General features: G+C 42.0%; 1 protein-coding gene across 2 annotated transcripts in view; it reads left to right on the forward strand.

The window, feature by feature from the left end:
• The window catches only part of ME3 (malic enzyme 3, NADP(+)-dependent, mitochondrial), a 215,502-nt gene that overhangs the window by 78,480 nt on the left and 114,855 nt on the right, over nucleotides 1–22,167 (forward strand). For both annotated transcript variants that reach the window (XM_011938489.1, XM_011938490.1), the window contains exon 3: nucleotides 19,287–19,420. In XM_011938489.1, coding sequence (XP_011793879.1) covers nucleotides 19,287–19,420 — 134 coding nt within the window. The remainder of the gene's footprint in view (nucleotides 1–19,286; nucleotides 19,421–22,167) is intronic.

Genomic DNA, 22,167 nt, shown 5'->3' on the forward strand with positions numbered 1-22,167 from the left:
AAATCCAGTCACCGGTGAGTTTCTCTATTAATTTTAGATCTGCATTAAGTCACTATCACCAGTTAAAATTTATCAACCACCTATCCTTAAATTCCAAATAAGTGGTACCCAAACTGTGATTATTAAGGAAAATGAATAGAATGGATTGAGGATAGAGATTAAAGGAGGAGGAATAAACAGGGCAAGAAATTCTAAGGACATCCGTAGGCTGCTGTGCCTCTCAGAAACACCAGGTTCATGAATCGGTTGTTCTCCACAGTACTCAGCATCTAGTAATGCCTGGTCAGAGTTGTGTTTAGTGAGTGCCTCAGATGTGCCAGCCAGTAGCCAGACACATGATACTCAGGGAGCTTGGCTATTACAATCTTCAGTCCCTCACTGAGGACACTGAGAACAGAGAGAGAACTTTAGAAAGTTCCCTGTGATCACATGGCCAGTTGGAGCAGAGACACTATTTGAAGCCAGGAACACCACCTTCAAGGCCTGATCTCCGTTCTCTGTGGCCCACTGCCTCTCATGGGCTAGTTTGGACCTGCACACCTGAACTCTAGTAAATGTACCACTTGTGCTATTCTGCTGAGCATTGAGCCTGCTGGGCACTAACCCAGTCTACATAATTTGAAATTAATTCTGAAATATGAAAGAGTATAAAGAATACTGGTTCAAACGGAAAGATCATTAGACTGAAACTCAGTGAAGGCAGGGGCTACATATATTTAGTCTCTTAATGTATATCTAATGCCTAGTACATAGCTGCTACTCAAAACATACTGGTTAAATGAATAATTCATTTAATATGAATGAATTAATGAGACAACAAAGTGAAATAGAACTCAAAATTCAAGTCTCATTTCTGGAACTTGCTAGGGCCATGATTTTAGGCAAATCATTGAACTCTCTTAGCCTCAACTTTCCTTTCTGCAAAATGGGAATGACACTTTCACAGCTACCACATAGGGCAGTGGTTCTAATGAGTAGCAAAGTTTCAGAACTACTATCATAGCAAATAAAACTGCTTTGTAGACCCTAACAAAGCAGTGAAGTGTAAACAGTTGTTATAAACTCAGTCCAAAATTGCCTCTGGATTATGGAACTCCTGCTTCTTGGTGTCAAGACAGAGAGGGGGACTGATCGCTGTGATCTCCTGTGCACCACAGTGGTCCACTTTCTTCAGGGAAAAATGACTTCCTTCCTGGTTCACCCAATTAGGTGGCAGAGTTGAGACTGAAGCCCAGGAGAATGAGGATTTGGTTCATATTAGGGCTGGAACAGGTTAACAGCCTTCTGCTAGACAATTGCCCTGTCAGATGAGCTTGTCCTTGGTTGTCTCGTGTCCAGTTCTGGCACCCCGCCCATTTATTCGCACGCATCAGGAATGCATGTACAGTGCCTATTCTGAGACCCTCCCAAAGTGTGTCTGTTTGTTTTCTTCCTTCTGGTCATAGTTCATCTCTTGACCCAGTCCTCCCAAGCTGAGCCCATCAAAGTGCTGTTGTGTTGCTGCAGGAAAGAGGCTACTTCCCTTGTTCTCAGCTGCTTCCCTGCCTGTAACCTTCCTCTGCTATTACCTTGTTGAGGTCCAGCTGACTCAGAGGGCCATTAGGGTGCCAAGAACAATATTATTTAAATTTTAAATAATAGTCTCTTGGGAGGAGAGGGTCATGAAACATTCAGACTAACAGGGAATTTTGCCAAGAAAGTGATTCATAATCTTTCCAACTATCCACCTCTGTTCCCTTGTTTGGTCGGGATGGACAAAATCCTAAAGTCACCAAGTATTTCAGGAGTAGATATGGAATTTCTCTTGAAGAGAAACGGAATCCCTTCCATGCTGGTTCTTATCCAACAACTTTGCAAAAACTAGTCTTTCAATAGCAAAACAATTGAAATAGCCATTATTCTCACATGTATTTGTAGGGCATTTACTAGCCACACACCCTTGACAAGTCATTGATCCATCTAAGCCTCAGTATATTCTCCTATAAGTGGGGATAATAAAACCAGCCTGTCTAGGATCAAATGATGTAAGCCATATGAGAGCATTTTAGAAACAATGAAGCACTAAAAATATGCAAGATACTATTTATCATTGGCAAAGATATTGGGCAAGGCATATAGACACTTGTGTAATGAATTTTATTTTTATAAAGAACTTAAGTAAATAACATAGAATATAAAAATGAGCTCTTTTTTTAAAAAGTTATGATTCCTTTAACTTCCCCAGGAATGGGAAATTCTTCATTTTGGTTAATATGCTGCAGGAGGCACCAACTTAATACCAACACTGTGCCAAGTGAGGTTTTAGGAGCTGTGTGAGGAAATTAGTGGCAGCCCTAGCATCTAGCAAGGCACCCAGCACAGAGGAGGCAACCGACATTTGTTGAACAAACAAGTGAATGAATAAACAGGCTACAGAACTTTCACTCTTCCATGGAGGAAGACAGTGTTTAGGAAAGCAGCCTGAACCTCCAGAAATCCAAGGTTGGGATTGGCAGTCTTCTCATTCTCATTCAGCAGAGTACTGTGAGGACTCTAGCAGGCATGTGCATGTGGCCCCAAGGCCCTCCTCAGCTTTGCTTTTCTTATCCCCTATCTGTGCAATCTCTTTGGCAATGACCTGGATCAAAATGGACTCAGTGCTGTCTGAGTAACCTTGTTTCTCTAAATGATATTGGGTAATTTGCTTGTGTCCTAAAGCACAGTTGTGTCCATTGAAGGTGAAAACAGGCTTTAGAATGGGAACAGGGGAGGGGGAAATCCTGCCCAAAGAGTGGTGGGATAAGAAGCTTTCCATCCTGCTTCTTCCACAGCAGGAATCCAGGGGACTTGGCTGATTATTTGAAAGGAAAGATGGCAGAATTAGGTTTGGAGCACAATGAGCTTAACATTCAGGTAAAGAAAAGATGCAGCCTAGCAGTTTCCAAATCTGAATAGAATCAGAGCCAACTAAGGGAATTTAAAAATATATACGTTCTCTGATTCCCTAGCATAACTACCAGTTTCTGGGGATGCTTTCAAGTGCTTCTGATGGTTTATCTGCCAGGCTGGGGCCCTTAGTCTACCAGGCAGAACCAAATGTGAGTGCTGAATGAAGAAGCACACAGCAAGAAATGTAGCTGAGGGGGACTTCAGGCTGGGCCCACACTGAGGGGCATGCAGCAGTGGTGCAGCAAGCCAGAGAGGAGAGAAGGGCTCTTACCATATCTCCAGGAAGGGCACATAAAGGAAGGAAATGGGACCAGCAAATAAGCCAGTACTGCAGGGGACAGTGCAAGAGCTGATCTGCCCTGAGCTTGCTCAGGCAGGCAGCACATGGAAGAAGTGGTTCTCCTGAGCCCCACTCTGAGATTTCAGCTGCAGAAGGCCCCAGGAGGGTAGGGTGAATGGAAGCAGAGTGGACAGGAGAGGCTGGGTGCTGGGGATGGACACAGTTCCTCTCTCTACCTTGGCCTCCTCTCACCTCCAAAGGTTTGAAGTGCACTGAGGCAGAGAGGAGGCGGCAGTGCAGGTTACTATCATTAAGATGTGTGTGGCAGCTTCTCTTGGCCTCCTCTCTTTAGTTACCTCCTGTCACCTCCTCCAAAAAGCCTTGGTTACCCTCCTCCCCCATCCACTTTCCTCTAAGCTTCTCACAGAGAATTAATTATATCCTCTCCTTTATTTTTAAGGAACAAATAATGATGTTAGCTACCTACCACTCACTGAGTACTTAGTGCTGGAGACTTCGCATATCTGATTACATATATTCATCATAAATTAGCATTTGAGGCAGGTATTATTATTCCAGCTTTGTGATGAGCAAACTGCTGTTCAAGAGTTAAACGATATGCCCAACGTCACAAAGCTAGAAGTTGCAGACTTTCAGACCCAGAACTGCCTGATTCCAAAGCCCAGCTCTTCTTCAAAATTTCACACTCCACTTTATGAACCACTAAGGGCCCTCTACACCAACTTTCTTGATAAAGTGGAACTCACAGACTTTCATTCATTTGTTCATTTATTTAACACATGCTATAAAGTACCTATGTACTAGCATTGTATTGGGGTTGCAAAAATGAATAAGACCAAGTCATGGCCCTGTCTTCCGGGAGAACAGACTCACGAATAGATAGTTGCAAGGCAATATGTTGAAGCCTGGTAGAGGTGTGCATGAAGCTCTGAGGGAGCGTGACTCACTGCACCCAACCTGGTGGGGAGCACATGATCCACTTCATCTCTGTCTCCGCTAACAGGCAACCAAGGCCTCTCAGAAATGATTGCCAACAGTCCCAAGTTTATTCTTACCTCAGAGAAAGGGGCAATGATGCTACATTAGTTATTACTATCACTGTTAATACCTTTAATATTTATATTCCAAATCACTTCCTTGCACATTATCTTTGCTGAATCATCTACATCTCCATGAAGTAGATGAGGTACATATTATTGCCATTTCCCAAACAGGTAAAACCAAGGTCTATAGAAATAACTCCCTTTCATAATGTGACAAAAGGGTAAGAACATTAGCTAAAGTGAACCCTCTACATCTGTGCCACATTTATCCTAGAAACTTGGAACCAGAAGCTTACCTGGGATGGAGGTGACAGCAAGCATGGGGAGTTGACCCTGGAGCACATTTTCCCAAGGGTTTTATCTCCAATGGCTGTTTAATGCATTGGCCCAACAGTTAGTAGAAGCACATTTAAAAAATGTTAGAAGAGCTGTATGAAGACCTTGAGATATGTTTCAGGGGCAGAGAGTGATGCCTTTTTACTATGACTGCTTCCCACGCACTGAAAGCAGGCCGTGTCCATATCCACACCTTGCTGCATCTGAGAACAAGTTGGCCCCTGCCCAGGCTGGACACCCTGTCAGGGTTGCATGCTGCCAGTGTTCACAGAAAATGGAGTGAACAGCCTTGGAACTTTCAGATACCTTCACATGGAAGGCTTTTTAAAGTGGTACCTCCTTTGAAACTCAGAGGCTTGTAAAGAAAACTTCGTCAGCAGCTGTTTTACAGAGTTTTATTGACTTTAAAAGCTTTCCCGCCCCTTCCTTTTAAGAGTGACTATGAGAAAGTTGACATACTGAGTCTTGTCTCAGGTTACAGGGGCAAGCCTCCACATGGGAAGCCTTGCAGTTGTCTGGACTGCTGTGACTTATGACTCTTCTGTAGTCATATGTCACATAGGAGCTCTGCCAGAAAAAGAGCTCTGGCTGGCATCAGGCCAGTGCCCCTCTGGGACAAAGCTTCCAGAGGAAGGAGCAGGCAACAATCTTTGCTGATCTGCAACCTCCACTGGTGATACCCAGGTGAACAGGGCTTGGAGTGGATCTCCAGCAAACTGCAAGAGACCTGCAGAAGAGGAGCCTGAGTGTTAGAAGAAAAATAAACAAAGAGAAAGCAAAGACAACAACATCATCAACAAAAAAGACCCCCACCAACAAATACCCCATCCAAAGGTCATCAGCCTCAAAGATCAAAGGTAGATAAATCCATGAAGATGAGGAAAAACCAGGGCATAAAGCTGAAAATTCCAAATGCCAAAATGCCTGTTCTCCTCCAAATGATCTCAATACCTCTCCAGCTAGGGCACAAAACTGGATGAAGAAAGAGATTGACGAATTGACAGATGTAGGCTTCAGAAGGTGGGTAATAACAAACACCTCTGAGCTAAAGGTGCATGTTCTAACCCAAAGGAAGGAAGCTAAGAACTTTGATAAAATGTTCTAGGACCTGTTAACTGAATAACCGGTTTAGAGAGGAATATAAATGACCTGATGGAGCTGAAAAACACAGCATGAGAACTTAAAAAACCACATGATTATCTAATCAATGCAGAAAAGGCCTTCAATAAAATTCAACATCCTTTCATGTTAAAAACGCTCAATAAACTAGGTATTGATGGAACATATCTCAAAATAAGAGCTATTTATGACAAACCCATAGCCAATATCGTACCGAATGGGCAAAACCTGGAAGCATTCCCTTTGAAAACTGACACAAGACAAGGACGGTCTCTCTCTCCACCCCTATTCTACGTAGTATTAGAAGTTCTGGCCAGGGCAATCAGACAAGAGAAAGAAATAAAGTATATTCAGATAGGAAGACAGGAAGTCAAATTGTCTCTGTTTGCAGATGACATGATTCTATATTTAGAAAACTCCAGTGTATCAGATCAAAAACTCCTTAAGCTGATAAGCAACTTCAGCAAAGTCTCAGGATACAAAATCAATGTGCAAAAATCACAAGCATTCATATACACCAAAAAAAGTAAAGACTAAAATGTAAAACCCAAAACTATAAAAATCCTAGAAGAAAACCTAGGCAATACCATTCAGGACATAGGCATGGGCAAAGACTTTATGACTAAAACACCAAAAGCAAGTGCAACAAAAGTCAGAATTGACAAATGGGATCTAATTAAACTAAAGAGCTTCTGGACAGCAAAAGAAACTGGCATCAGAGTGAATAGGCAACCTACAGAATGGGAGGAAATTTTTGCAATTTATCCATCTGACAAAGGTTTAATATCCAGAATCTACAAGAAACTTAAACAAAATTACAAGAGAAAAACTACCAACCCCATTAAAAGTGGGCAAAGGATATGAACAGACACTTCTCAAAAGAAGACCTTTATGCGGCCAACAAACATATAAGAAAAAGCTAAACATCACTGATCATTACAGAAATGCAAATCAAAACCACAATGAGATATCATCTCATGCCAGTCAGAATGGCAATTATTAAAATGTCAGGAAACAATAGATGATGGAGAGGCTGTGGAGAAACAGGAACACTTTTACACTGTTGGTGGGATTGTAAATTAGTTCAACCATTGTGGAAGACAGTGTGGCAATTCCTCAAGGATCTAGAACCAGAAATACCATTTGACCCAGCAATCCCGTTACTGGTATATGCCCAAAGGAATATAAATCATTCTACTATAAAGACACATGCACACATATGTTTATTGTAGCACCATTTACAATAGCAAAGGCATGGAGCCAACCCAAATGCTCATCAGTGATAGGCTATATAAAGAAAACGTGGTAGATATATATGATGGAATACTGTGCAGCCATAAAAAAATGAGAACACATCCTTTGCAGAGACATGGATGAAGCTGGAAGCCATCATCCTCAGCGAACTAACACAGAAACAGTAAACCAAACACCGCATGTTCTCCCTCATAAGTGGGAGTTGAACAATGAGAACACATCGATACAGGGAGGGGAACGACATACACCAGGGCCTGTTGGGTGGTGGGAGGCAAGGGGAGGGAGAGCATTAGGAGAAATACCTAATGCATCCGGGGCTTGAAGTCTAGATGATGGGTTGATAGGTGCAGCAAACAACCATGGCACATGTGTACCTATGTAACAAACCTGTACACTCTACACATGTATCTCAGAGGTTTTAAAAAAAAAATCCCTTTAGTTATTTTGTCCAGGGCTGCCTGCAAATAAGAGCCTTCATACACCAGGTTGTAGACTATTTCAGAGCTTTACTGGATGCAACAAAGCCCAACAAAACCTATCTGTGAGATGTACTAGTTGTTTCCAGTATATACCCACGAGGGCTTCTGGGAAGAAAGATTCATTCTTTGTGCCACCTGTTATAGGAATTCCTGTCCCTTGGATTTTATTTGCTTCTATTTTACTTTCAGTCATTTTGTGTTGTTTCCTCATCCTTGACTTTTAAAATCACTCACTGTGAAAGTTGTGCTGCCTCTTCTGAAGTTTCCCCTTAGCCTCACATCATTAAACTTCCCTTCTCTGGAGGAGCTGGGCTGGCCAGAATGAGGATCCCAAGCTCCTCTGAAGGCCTCTCCTGCCTGCTGCCTCCTAGGTGTGGTCACAGGCCCTTAGTGCTCTTCCCTGTGAAGCTCCCGCCCTTCCCTTGCATGACATTCATCTCTAACTCCTATTTACCCTGCCCTCCCCAGCCTACTCCACACAACAAACCATCACTCTGCAACAAGGTAGATCAGGGTGTCTCCACCATGTGGCCAGAGCTGGACCCAGAGTCAGGATTCTGAGTCCGCAGTTCCCATGCTTTCCATTAGGCCAGGCTGGGAGTGATCCCCAGTGTGGGAAAGATCCGCACTGTCCAATACAGTGTGTGACTCTTTATATTTAAATTAATTAAAATTAAAGGAAATACAAAATTCAATTTCTCAGTTGTACTGGCCACATTTCAAGTGCTCAATAGCCACAGTGTGGTGTAGTGAGGGCAGGCTGCCACAAACTAGTTATAGGAATGGCTCACCTAGAGCCTACAGAGAACTGGAACCTTCTATATCTTTCCACTGCTGGTTCCACAGGATCTAAAATAGGACCAAGCACACAGAAGACACTTAATACATTTTTGTCGAAGAAATGAATGAATCCATCCATCCACTTATTTATTGAATACTTATCCTGTATCAGTTACTGTGTGAGGCAAAAGGAACATGCAGTTCATTGAGACAGAGTCCCTGACCTCAAAAAACTTACTGTCTTGCAGGGAAAAGAGTCAGGAAGGGAATACGAAGTGCAATTCCAAATTGCTTATAACCCTTAACCTAAAAAGATTTAAAACTGCAATACGCACAGCCTTTTAAAAACTTTTTAAAACCCCATCTTTGAATTCACAGAATTTTAACATTCTCCTTTGACATAATGACCCAGTAAAGGCAGCAGAGTCAGAGAAGTGAAGTGATTTCTCTAGTATCACACAGCCAGGGGAGGAACTGAATGTAGAACCTTTGTCGTCCAGTTCCCTTCCCACTCCCCCATGCTGGCTGTGTGAGCACAGCACTTCCATGTACTGGCTGAATCCCATAGAAGGAAAATTAAATCTTATCTCCTAACCAGAACAAGAGCTTCTGTGTATGTCACACATGGAAGGTTGCAGGCAGTCCAGCCCATGGCACCAGAGCCCAATCTTTGAGATTTAGGCTTGTTTAGGGTTGGTTCTGAGCAGTAATGAGCAGCATATCCTCCACTCCCCTCTTAGGAATTTATGATGTGTTTCTGGATCTGTAACATTGCACCTGATCACAGAAATATTTCTGGAAGGAGGGCCATTCTCAGGTCTGTGTCTGCGGAGACTTCCCAATGCTGTGTTTCTGAGATCCCCATATATCCATCTCAGGAGTGTGCTCAGGGGCCCTCATAAAGCTGGGGTTCAGTGCAGAGAACAGCAGCCTCAATAATCCCACTTCCTGTCTCCAACCAGAATCCACATCACCCTAACTCATAAAAATCCCAAACAAATAAAGTCAAGAAGGAATATGCCCAAAGAGGAGGAAATGCCTTCTGGTCCCCTAATAGCTCATCAGCTTAAACTGTGCAATCTCAGAGCTAATTGCCCACAGCTCTACCCTCTATGCTGCCATGGTTGATTGATGGAGGAAGCCAGTTATAGCATAAACAGTCAGTTCAGAGCATGACGTAATGATGTATGGAAGAGAAAACCTTTACTGTTATACAGTGTCTGCTAATCCTTCCTTCCAGTAATGATGCTGGTAAAAGGAAACACGGCTGTGTGTGTGCCGTGGGCCAAGTGCATGAACTCAGAGGTGCGGACATACCTGTTTGCAGATGGGCTGACTGATCTGAGGCAAATACAGAGGAATGCTCAACAGTAGCTGAAATCTAAGATACCTGACTCTGTAGGTAAAAATAATCACATCCCTAATCAAAAAAACCCAACTCAGTCAACAACTTTTACAATCTTTCAAGTCTTGAAGCTGTTGATTAGCTCAGAGGAAAGACTCAGAACTTTGGAAATACTTAGGCCTGGGTTCTACTCCTGGTTTTCCCACCAGCTTGCTATGTGACCTTGGGCAAGTAACTTACCCCTCTAACCTCAGTTTCCTAGTCCACAAAGTGGGGATAATAATCATCATGCCTTCCTGCCAAAGTCAGAGGATGAGAGGACATGGTGAGTGTAAAGTATCTGTCTCAGTGCCTGACCCAACCTAGTGGGTGTCCAATAAAAGGTCATCATTGTTATTATGGATGATGATAATATTATTTGCAATAAACTTGCATTAGCTTCTTCAAAGCATCTGCCTCCCCACCACCCTGAGTTTATTATCTAGTGGTTACAACTCAAGCAATCAAATAGGAGACACATTGCATGTGCTAAACTGTATGACACTGACTCTGAGAGAAGGGGGAGAGCTGTGTGGAATGGTGGAGGCAGGGAGGCCCCCTGGAGGTTGCAGATGGTTGGCTGTGGATTGGAAGCAGGGGAGGAGGAAGCGGTCAGAGAATGGGGAACAGGGGTGCTGGTGTGAGTCAAAGCACAACAGCCAGAATGCGTGTGGGGAGAACACATAGGGCCACAAAGGCCAGCATGGTGGCTGAGCCCATGGACAAGCAGTTACATTGTGATGTGGTGATGTCACTTCAGCTCCTGGCTTGCAGCCCCTTCTGCCAGACTAGCTCTGGACCATCCTTCAAGGCTCCTCTCCAGCATCTGCTCATGAGTTCTCTTATGCCACCCTGTCCCGTGAACACAATACTAATAGTAATAAGGAGAACTGCTGGTGTTCACTGAGCACTTCCTATGTGCCAATATCTGTGCTAAGCATGTTACCTGCATTATTTCATTTAATCCCACAACACATGAAATGGGCAGCACTTCATTTAATAAGCGAGAGAAGCAGCTTGCCCAAGGCAGAGGCCCAGGATTGCTATTGTATGTTAACTCACATGTCTCCTCTAGTAGACGCTTGAGGACAGTGATTAGGACCTGTTCTGTTTAACAATCCCCGGTGCCTAACATGGCAGATCTGGCCTAAAGTAGGAGCTCATGGATGTTTGTTGAATGAATGAGAAGAGATTGTCAGGTACACAGTAGGGCTCTGGGTCTAGAGGCACTAGGCAGATCACAAAGCAGTACTGGGAGACTGAACTCTGCACAAACTCAGACATAAGGAATGGGCACTGGGAAGCCCGGGCATCTGAACAGCAGGAGGCTGGGACAGAAGCACTATCTAAGGGGCTTGTTGCCTTTGCGCCCTGCCATTTGATGGTGGGAGCTATTGAAATATCCTCTCTCCGATGCCAGTAAATTTCATCCTGGTAACTTGGGCAGGGCCAAGCCCATGGGTAGAGTTCAGTAGCTGAACCAGAAATGATCATTCAGGAAAGCTGATGAAATAGGTAAAGTCAGGAGTGATAGTTAAAAGATTTAAAATGATTCAGCATAAGCACTGACCAGTCAAAGTGGTCACAGGTCTTTAGTGCTAGGGAAGGGTCTCAAGGCTTCCTACTATTCCAGACATTAACCCATTGGTTGTTAGATCTTGAGGAGATCCAAAGGTTCCCTGGGAGAATCCAGAGCAGGTGGGGACTACACCTGACTTGGAGAGGTCAGAGCAGTGGCACAGAGCAGAACAGTAACAGATGAGACATTTAAGACTAGTAACAACAGGCAGGTCCCTACCAGCATGTCCTCACTGAATTCCACAAGCGTATGAGGTTAAAATATCACTGTGAGAGTCAGCCATTTTTCAAAAGCCACCTATCCTATATTGAGAGTTTTGTTAAAACTAGATAATATATTCTGTAACTCTATTTACTAGACACACAGAAACTGTAACTTCTCAACTCCTCTGACTTGTACATGTTGTACAGTCCCTACTCTTACCTTTGGACCCCTCATATACCCTATGACTTTTTTACATACACAGAACAAGCACCTGAGTGCCGATTACCAAAGTTCATTTCCTTTGTAGAGAAATGTAAGTTCTCACACTTCCCCCTTAAGCCCTAGTGAACTGTCTTGTGCTTGTCCTATGTTGCAGGCCGTGGTGCAACTACAGTGCCTGCATTTCTGCTTTGCAGATTTGTAAATCTGAGGTTGCCTTATTATTAGCTTCAGGATGAAAAGTAGCTTCAAGAAGTATTATTTTGTAATCCCTGAAATTACCAGTTGCTAAACAGTCATCCCTTTTCCTCAAATAAAAAAGAAGTTGGTGGCAGTCAGCCAAGAAAAACATTTCTCCTTGTAGAGAGAAGTGGACTGTTGTTAAAAGCCACGGTGATCATTAACAAAGATGATGTCATAATTAGATACCTGGGCCTCCCTAGTATGCTCTGGGCCAAGGAAAGGTGATCATAGTCTTTACCGAGGCAGTGAACAGTCACCTGCCTAAAGGCATTTGGTGAAAGTGCCCAGTCTCCGGCACTCTTCTACCGTAAGTTGTCCTTATTACTTTGTAAAAATACAAAAGAAGTCCAGTATTCAAAGTTTTAAAGATCCAAAATTACAAAACAAAGAGGAAATTGGGAGTAGCCAAGGAGTCTTTCATTCACTCTTTTTCTTCCCCTCTCTCTCTCTTTTCTTTTTTTTTTTTTGAGACAGAGTTTCACTCTTATTGCCCAGGCTGGAGTGCAATGGCATGATCTCAGCTCACTACAACTTCTGCCTCCCAGGTTCATGCAATTCTCCTGCCTCAGCCTTCCAAGTAGCTGGGATTACAGGCATGCACCATCATGCCTGACTAATTTTGTATTTTTAGTAGAGATAGGGTTTCTCCATGTTGGTCAGGCTGGTCTTGAACTCCCAACCTCAGGTGATCCACCTGCCTCAGCCTGCCAAAGTGCTGGGATTACAGGTGTGACCCACTGCGCCCAGCCACTCTCTTTCTTTTTTTATCCATTCCTTTCACACAACTCCCCTGACACCCCATCACATTTTCTGAGGTCTGTCTCACCAAAGTCCTGGGAGGATGTGCACTATAGTGGCAAGAATACGAATGGTTTTATCACATACCTCTAGTCAAAGAAAATCATCAGGAAAAAATTATCACACCAAATATATTTATTGATTATAAAATGCCTCCTGGTTTAAGAAGCAATAGAGTATGAAGTAATAGCCATGGAACTTCAGGAACATTATGTAACCTCTCTTGCTTAGCCTTCTCAACTGTAAAGGGAAGGTTGTAAAATCTTCCTCACAATGTGGTTGTAAGGAAAGTTAGAATAAGATTAGATATTCATTAAAGTCTCTCCTTTAGAGCTGATGATAGCAACACCTCTAAGGTGAGGATAATCAATATATGGGTTTGAATCTCCCTATGGTTAGTAATTCCCTATCAAAGGGCTTGTAATAATTTTGGATGAAATCATTTTGAGGTGGCGGAGGAATGAAGGGAGCTCTGATGCTCCCTACCTTTGTGGGTTTCCTCTCCCCAAGGAAATCTGGGGGAAGCTGCCTGTCAACAGCATAGTTGAGGTCTCATTTATCACCCGCACAGTTTTCTTCACTTTTAGGAGGAAACTTGCTTATTTGGGACTTAGTATAGATAAAAGACTTAACCAGAGTTGCCCCAGCTATGATCAGCCTTGAATTCAACAGGGGTCACATTAGCAGGCCTGCGCAATCCCCCCATGGGGATTCTGGCCCCTTCCTTCTTGATGTCTGCCGCCCATGGAGCCACTCAGGGGATCACTATTGTCAGTGTTGCTAGTGCCTCCCATGAGAAAGCTGAGTGTGTCCAGGAGCTCCAGTGCCAGGGCAGCCCTCACTCCAGCAGGGCCACCCTGAGTTCTACACAGAAAAAGTCTCTGTTTTTCACCATGTTTTGTACCTTCTCATCTTGGGATAAAGGTGGGGCAGCTTATGTCCCTTTCTCACAGTGTCTTTTATAAGAACAGTTCCTGCAACTTCTTCCAGCAAACATTGTCTCTCCAGGGCTTAACTGTGACCAGGTCAGAGACTCCATGACATCTTATTCCCCATCTCTCTCCCCAGCATTCAAACTAGAAAATGCTGCTCTGTGAAAGACACTGCCAAGAGAATGAAAAGACAAGCCACAGACTAGGACAAATATTTACATAATACATGTCCAGTAAAAGGCTTATATTCAAAACATGCAAAGAACTATTTTAAAAAATTTTTTTGAAATAAATTTATGTACCATACAATTCACCCATTTAAGGTTGTATAATTCAACAGTTTGGGATATATTACCTTAGTAGTTTTGTAAGCTGTAGTAAAATATATATAACATAAAATTAGCCATTTTGACAATTTTAATTGTACCATTAAGTGGCACTAAGTACTTTCACAATGTTGTAAAACCATCACCATTATCCATTTTTAAAACTTTTTCTCACTCCAAACAGAAACTCTGTAACCAATCATCAATAGCCATCACTTCCCTTACTTCAAGTCCATGGTAACTTCAAAGCTACTTTCTGTCTTTATGAATTTTCCTGTTCCAGACATTTCATATAAGTAGAATCACACAATATTTGCCCTTTTGTGTCTGGCTTATTTTACTTAGCATAGTGTTTTCAAGGTTCATCCATGAAGTAGCACAGAGCAGAACTTCATTCCTTTTTATAGCTGAATAAATTTTCATTGCATGTATATACATTTTGTTCATCCATTCATATGTTGATGAACACCTGGGTTATTTCCACTTTTTGGCTATGGTAAATAATGCTGCAATGAACATTGACATATAATTATTTGTTCAAGTCCATGCTTTCAATTCCTTTGGGTATATGCCTAGGAGCAGAATTGCTGGGTCATACGGTAATTCTACGTTTAGCTTTTTGAGGACCACTACAATTTCCATACAGGCTGCAATATTTTACATTCTCACCGGCAATGTACCAGCCAGAGTTTTCATTTCTCCACATATTCACCAACACTTGTTTCCTGGTGTGTGTGTGTGTGTGTGTGTACGTGTGTATTTTAATTTCAGCCATTCTACTGGGTGTAAAGTGGTACAGTGTATCATATTGTGGCTTTGATTTGCATTTCCCTACTGACTTTACCAAAGAAGATATACAGATAGAAAATAAATGTATGAAATACCTAGGAATACAGCTAACCAAGGAAAAGCAAGATCTCTACCAGGAGACCTAAAAACCCTGCTGAAAGAAATCACAGACAACACAAATAAATGGAAAAACATTCCATGCTAATGGATTGGAAGAATCAGTATTGTAAAAATGGCCACACTGCCCAAAGCAATGTACAAGTTCAATGCTATTCCTATTAAGCTGCCAATGTCATTCTTCACAGAACTAGAAAAGCTATTCTAAAATTCATGTGGAGGCAAAAAAGAGCCCAACTAGCCAAGCAATCCTAAGCTAAAACAGCAAAGTTGGAAGCATCATACTACCTGACTTCAAACGATACTATAAAGCTGCAGTAACCAAAACAGCATGGTACTGGTACAAAAACAGACTTGGAGACCAATGGAACAGAATAGAAAACTCAGAAATGAAGCCATACACGTATAACCATCTGATCATCAACAAGGCTGACAAAGACAAGTAATGGGGAAAGGGATCCGTATTCAATAAATGATACTGGTCTAACTGGCTAGCCATATGCAGAAGATTAAGACTGGACCTCTTCCTTTCACCATATATAAAAATTAACTTAGTGCATCAAAGATTTAAATATAAGACATCAAACTATAAAAAAAAAATCCTAGAAAACAATGTAAGAAATACTCTTTTCAACGTCAACCTTGGCGAAGAACGTTTGACTAAGTCCTCAAAAGCAACTGCAGCAAAAACATACAAGAAGACATACAAGTGTCCAACAAACATGAAAAAATGCTCAACATCACTGATCATCAGAGAAATGCACATTAAAACCACAGTGAGATACCATCTCACACCAGTCAGCATGGCTATTATCAAAAAGTCAATAAACAACAGATACTGGAGAGGCTGATGAGAAAAGAGAATGCTTATACACTGTAAATGTAAATGTAGTGTAAATTAGTCCAGCCACTATGGAAAGCACTCCGGAGATTTCTCAAACTTAAAACAGAGCTACCATTGGACCCAGCAATCCCGTTACTGAGTATATGCCCAAAGGAAAATAAATCATTCTACCAAAAAGACACATGCACTTGTATGTTCATCTCTGTGCTATTCACAATAGCAAAAACATGGGATCAACTCAGGCCCATCAATGATAGAGTGGATGAAGAAAATGTGGTACATATATACCATGGAATGCTATGCAGCCTTAAAATAGAGTGAAGTCATGTTATTTTGCAGCAACATGAATGCAGTTGAAGGCCATAATCCTTAGTGAATTAATGCAGGAATAGAAAACCAAATATCACATGTTCTCATTTACAAGTGGGAGCTAAATATTGAGCACGCATGGACTTAAACATGGGAAGAATAGACAGTGCAGACTACTGGATGGGGGAGAAAGGAGGATACTGGAGGTTGAAAACCTACATATCAGGTACTATACACACTACCTGGGTGATAAGATCTCTACCCTAAACCTCAGCATCATGCAATATTCCTGTGTAACAAACCTGTACATGTACCCCTGTATCTAAAATAAAGACTGAAATTTAAGGGAAAAAAAGAAAAGATACTCAGCATTATATGTCAATAGAGGATTGCTAATTAAAGCAATAATGACATATCACTGTACACCTATTAGAACAACTAAAATCCAAAAAACTGACAATACCAGTTGCTGGAGAGGATGTAGAGCAACAGAAACTCTCATTCACTTCTAGCAGGAATGCAAAATGGTACAGCCACTTTAGAAAAGTTTGGCAGTTTCTTACAAAGCTAAGCATAGTTTTACCATATGATCCAGCAGTTGCACTCCAACATATTTATCCAACTGATTTAAAAACGTATGTTCACATAAAAACCTGCACAGGAATATTTACAGCAACTTTATTTATAATCACCAAAAGCTGGAAGCAACCAAGCTTTCTTCAGTAAGTGGAGAAACAAACTATGGTACAAATGTACAGTGGAATGTTATTCAATGATAATAAATGAGTTATCAAGAGATGAAAATACATGGATGAACTCTAGGTGCATATTTTTAAGTAAAGGAAGCCAGTCTGGAAAAGTTACATACTTTATGGTTCCAATTGTATGACATTCTAGAAAAGATGAAACTGTAGTCAGTAAAGAAGGTCAGTGGTCACCAGAGGTTTGGGGGAGGAAAGAGAGATGAACAAGTAAAGCCCATGGAATTTTTAGAGCAGTGAAACTATTTTGTATGATACTGTAGTGGTGGATGCATGACATGCATTTGTCAAAACCCATAGAACTTTACAGCATAAAGAATGAACCTTAATGTGTCCAGATTTTAAAAAAATTATTTAATAGGTTAGGGGATTCCAGAAAGGAATGCAGACTGTGACAGGAGAATCTAACTGTATTACAGATGTACGTAACAATCTCAGTGAAGAGAGTAGAGGGAAAAAGTTTTGACTTAAGTAACTTTGGAAATGAGTGGAGTCTGTTAGAATAAAGGCAAAGAGAACTGCACATAACCACTGTACTCTAATTTATAAAGTTGTTTCCCACAGTGGTTCAGGTTAACAATTTTGACACTGCTATATGGGTATACTGAAATTAAGCAATTAAGTACATAAATGGGAGATGGTCAAACCCAAACTTTTTATTGTTGGAGTGGGAATTCACAGTTTAGCAAGGTGATGGGGTTAAAATGATCCATGTGGTAATGAATTCACATTGGAGACATTAGTATGAACTTATGTTCAGCTTAATACAGGTTCAGATGGTTAAATATAGAAAACTTTATAGATATGTGGTTATACTCCAGTTTTAATATACCCATGTATATTTCCTTGCTCTGTTAACTGACAGGGACTAGAAATAAGCAAGAGACACAAGTAGTAAATAGTGCCCAAATCTCGCCTTCTAATAACCATGCTCCGAAAAAGGAATCGGGGATCCTTAGAGAAATGATTTAGTCTAGGAACACGGCTGGGAATGTACAAGATGAACCTGGAGCATCTTGTAGTGCCAGAAAGTAAGGAATTTCAAAACAAAAACAAAAGCAAAAAAAAAAACAACCAACCCACTACCGTTACATTATGGGTAGTATATCAAAGAAATGCAAGAGCCAACCGAAAACACTCCCAATGGCCAAGGCTAGGAGTAACTTCAGAGTGGAGAAACCTGACAAGCATGACTTTTGGCCACTGATCGAGGTCTATATCAACAGTGATAATCACATTTATTATATGTACCCATGGTCTGATGTGATGAAAATGGCACTCTACTTCTGTGATCTTCCTTCCAAAAACCCATGACCACAATCCAACCATGAGAAACACATCAGACAAGTTTCCAGTAGAGGAGTATGTGCAAAATACCTGACCAGGGCTTCTCCAAACTGTGAAGGTTGTCAAAAACAAGGGACATCTGGGAAACTGTCAAAGCCAAGAGGAGCCTAGGGAGACATGATGACTAAACTTAATATAGGATCCTGGATGGGGTTCTGGAATTTTATATATATATATATACACACACACACATATATATACACACACATACACACATATATATATACACACACACACATACACATACACACACACATATACACACATATTTTTATATATATACACTCACATATTTATATATATCTGTATATGTATTAGATAAAAACTTTAAAAACTCTGAATAAACTGAAGGCTTTAGTTAATAATAATGGCTCATTACTGGTTCATTGACTCTAATGAAAGTACAATACTAATGTCAAATGTTAATAATCAGGGACACTGGTTGAGGGGGTATATGGGAACTCTGTACTGTCTTCTCAGTTTTTCTGTAAATACTGTTTGTATTAGTCCATTTTTACACTGCTATAAAGATACTACCTGAAATTGGGTAATTTACAAACAAAAGAGGCTTAATTGACTCCAAGTTCCACATGGCTGAGGAGGCCTCATGAAACTTACAATCATGGTAGAAAGTGAAGGGGAAGCAGGCACATCTTACATGGCAGCAGGAGAGAGAGAAAAGGGGGAAGCACCAGACACTTATCAAACAACCAGATCTCATTAGAACTCACTCACTACCACAAGAATAGCATGGGAAAAACAGCCCCCGTGATCCAATCACCTCCCATCAGGTCCCTCCCTCAACACATGGGGACTATGAATTTGGATTACAATTCAAGATGAGATTTGGGTGGGGACACAGAGACAAATCATATCACTGTTCTAAAAAATAAAATAAAACATATGTATATAAAAACAAAACAACAACAATAACAACAACAAAAAAAACAAAACAGAAAAACCCTGATGATACTGTTTCCCCATTTTTTCCAGTGAGGAAGCTGAAGTTCAGGAGTGTCAAAGTAACTGGCACAAGATGACCCTCCTACTTAAACAGCAGAGGTGGGATTTGAGTTGAGGGACCTTTCTACTGAGTCACACTGACTTTTACCTGTCTGTGGGTGGGACCCCTTCTGTTCCTTTGTTTCCTGTGTATGCACTTATGTGTGGGTGTTTTTTTCTTATTCTTGCCAGGGGATGGCCTTTACCCTTGAAGAAAGACTGCAGCTTGGAATCCACGGCTTAATCCCACCCTGCTTTCTGAGTCAGGATGTCCAGCTCCTCCGAATCATGAGATATTATGAGCGGCAGCAGAGTGACCTGGACAAGTCAGTACCTAGTGTCTGTTCTCTCTGCCTGGTCCTTGGGCTGAGCTGTCTGTTTCCTGTGCTTCACAGAGGGTTTTCCAGAAACTCTCCAGCTAAAAAAGGCTGAGAGCCCAAATTGATCCCAGACTCAGTCCTACCTTCTAAAGGATTCATAGTCTCCCTGAGAGACAAGGCTTGTTATGACTGAGACATAGCCGACATGTCCTGGGGGAACTGGAAAGGGAAACTGCATTCCAACCAGTGGAATCTGGAAGGGCCTCTGGGAAGTGGTAGAAGCTGAGTCAGCATAAGAAGCACTGATAAGACTTCGGCAGACAGCAGTGGGGTTCAGGGAAAATGTTTCACTGAGAGGGACGAAGTGGAGCAGAGACGCAGAGACAGGCATGTTAAGGAAGTGGTACGTAGCTTGGGTTCCTGGAATTAGGGGGACGTGGTGGGGGAGAGGGAAATGGACAGGGGACGCCTTAGGATAGACCTAGATGTCATTTGTTGGAGGCTATGGGCAACAGTTAATAACTCTGCCTCCTCTCTGAGTTCTCCTCCAATAGAGAACCAGATATAAAGAGCCAATGGGGAATCATGGGTTCAACTTTATCAGCTTTACTAAACAAGGGAGTCACTTCCCAGGTCGCATGGCTATAAATGGGCACAGCTGGAATTTGAACACAGAGACCTGGCTCCAGAGTCTATGCTTTTCATTTCTCTGGTATGCCACAGCTAAGACGCAGCAGAGACCAGTGGCTACAAGACTAGACTCTAGTACTAGACCGAGTTCAAATCTATATTCTACCTCTTAATAGCAAAAGTTACTTAGCCTCTATGGGTCTTTTCCCATTGGTACAATGAGTACCATAGGGAAAACTCATAGGGTTGTTATGAGGATTAAATGCCTTAGTATTTGTGTTGGGCTTAGAACAGTGCCTGGCACATAGTAGGCAGTATGTCAGCATTTGTCAAGTAAATATGTCACCTTGTTATTGGCTCTAGCAGAAATGTAGGAAGAAGATAAGGAATCCCCCTCTTAGAACGAACAAACTCTAGAACTTGGCCAGTTCAGTCTATAGAACAAACTGGCCAAGACTTCGGGTCCTTGAAGGTGTGGCTGTCCCCCTAGGGGCAGAGCTCAGCAGCATGCCAGGGTCACCCTGCACTCATATTCCTGTTTCCCTCATACCATCCATTGCTTCTGAGTGGTGATGAGCATGGAAGCCTCTGCTTATCCCTGCACCCCTACTCCCAAAGCTCTAAACTCAAAGGATGTTAGTCACATTAACTCCAAGGCCATACTGTAGTCAGGCCAAATATCCTCTCCCTCTTTTTTATCTAACTCTAATTGGGTCTAGCTAAGTCACTCTGAAGAGCAAGCCAGAAATGACACAATGAATTCAACTAACAGGATGAGACACGCCTTAAGTATGAATAATCTGAACCTTCTCCTTTTGTTAAATTTATAAAGAAGAAATCAAGTCCAAAGTGAAATCCTCTTCCTACAGATATTAAGCTCTAAACGTTAAATTCAAAAATCCTTCCCTCCCCAGTTATTTCCAGCTAGATGGGCCTCACTCATAGATCTGGGGAAACATTCCAGGTTCAGGGACAGAAGAGTGTGCCCATTCCTGGGAGTTCTAGAGGCTCATCCCTGATGCTGCTTGACCACCTTGACCTGCTTATTTCCAGGAGTCCCTCATTTTACAGGGTGCCTGGGGACATGCTAAGAAAACTCCTCATCTTCTTTCGAGTAAGGGCAGTGGTGTGCTGGTAAATCTTTCATAACTGGTTCTCTGTGTGGGGTGAGGAATGGGGTAGGAAATTATGGCATCCGCCAGATTCCATAGTGTAAATACTTGTAAGATGGCTAGTTTCAGTTTACCGGTTTGACATAACTGAAGGTAGAACTGAGAAAAGATGTGCACAAATGGCTATTGGGTAAGAGAATCCCACTCTGGCAATGGGTTGAGATCCTGGCTCTTCCTGAGTATCAGTCCTCTCTTGCTGAAAACACCTTCCAGAGCACAGTTTTTAGTTTTCCACCAAAGGACCAATTCCTTTGGTAGAGAGGAGAAGGCTGAGACCCAAGAGGACACACAAGACTTTCCCAAGTTCACACAGCTAATAAATGGCAGAGCTGGGATTCAAACCCAGGATCCTGGTGTCATGCCCAGTGATCATTTCACCAGACCACAGATGTTTTTCCCTGTTAGAGCATTTCTCTCATCCCTCCCCATGCCAGAGCATCAAGTACCTTAGTACTCTCCCCAAGATTATTATCCAGAAAGGTTGTGATATTAGCAGTCACACTTAATTGTGAATTTCAGCCCCTAGGTTTTCTCTCACAGAGGTTTTTTGCATTCTTAGGAGTCTGAATGGAAGGCTCTTTTCCTGGCTTAGTGATTTCAGGTTTCAGGGATCAGATAAAAGAGAGATTATTTTTAGAAATCACAATTTGTGACAGGAACCAGCCCAGTGTGGTAGGAGAGGCCGGTCCATAGAGTGCTTATATGCCCAGGATTTTCCTTGACCCTACCCCACCCCCAGAATATTATTATGCTATTGTCATTTCATTAATGTTCACGTAATATCATAAGCATCTTGAACAATGGTTGAGAGCACAGATTCCAGAGTCAGACTGCTTAGATTCAAATTCCCACCCTGCCATGGACCTGGGGTGAGTCAGTTTCTCTCTACATTAGTCTCCTTGCCTCTAAAATAGCAAGAATTATAATCCCTACTTCACAAGCCATCGGAGG

Source organism: Colobus angolensis, unplaced genomic scaffold (assembly GCF_000951035.1).
Source record: "Colobus angolensis palliatus isolate OR3802 unplaced genomic scaffold, Cang.pa_1.0 Scaffold174, whole genome shotgun sequence".
NCBI lineage: Eukaryota > Metazoa > Chordata > Mammalia > Primates > Cercopithecidae > Colobus > Colobus angolensis.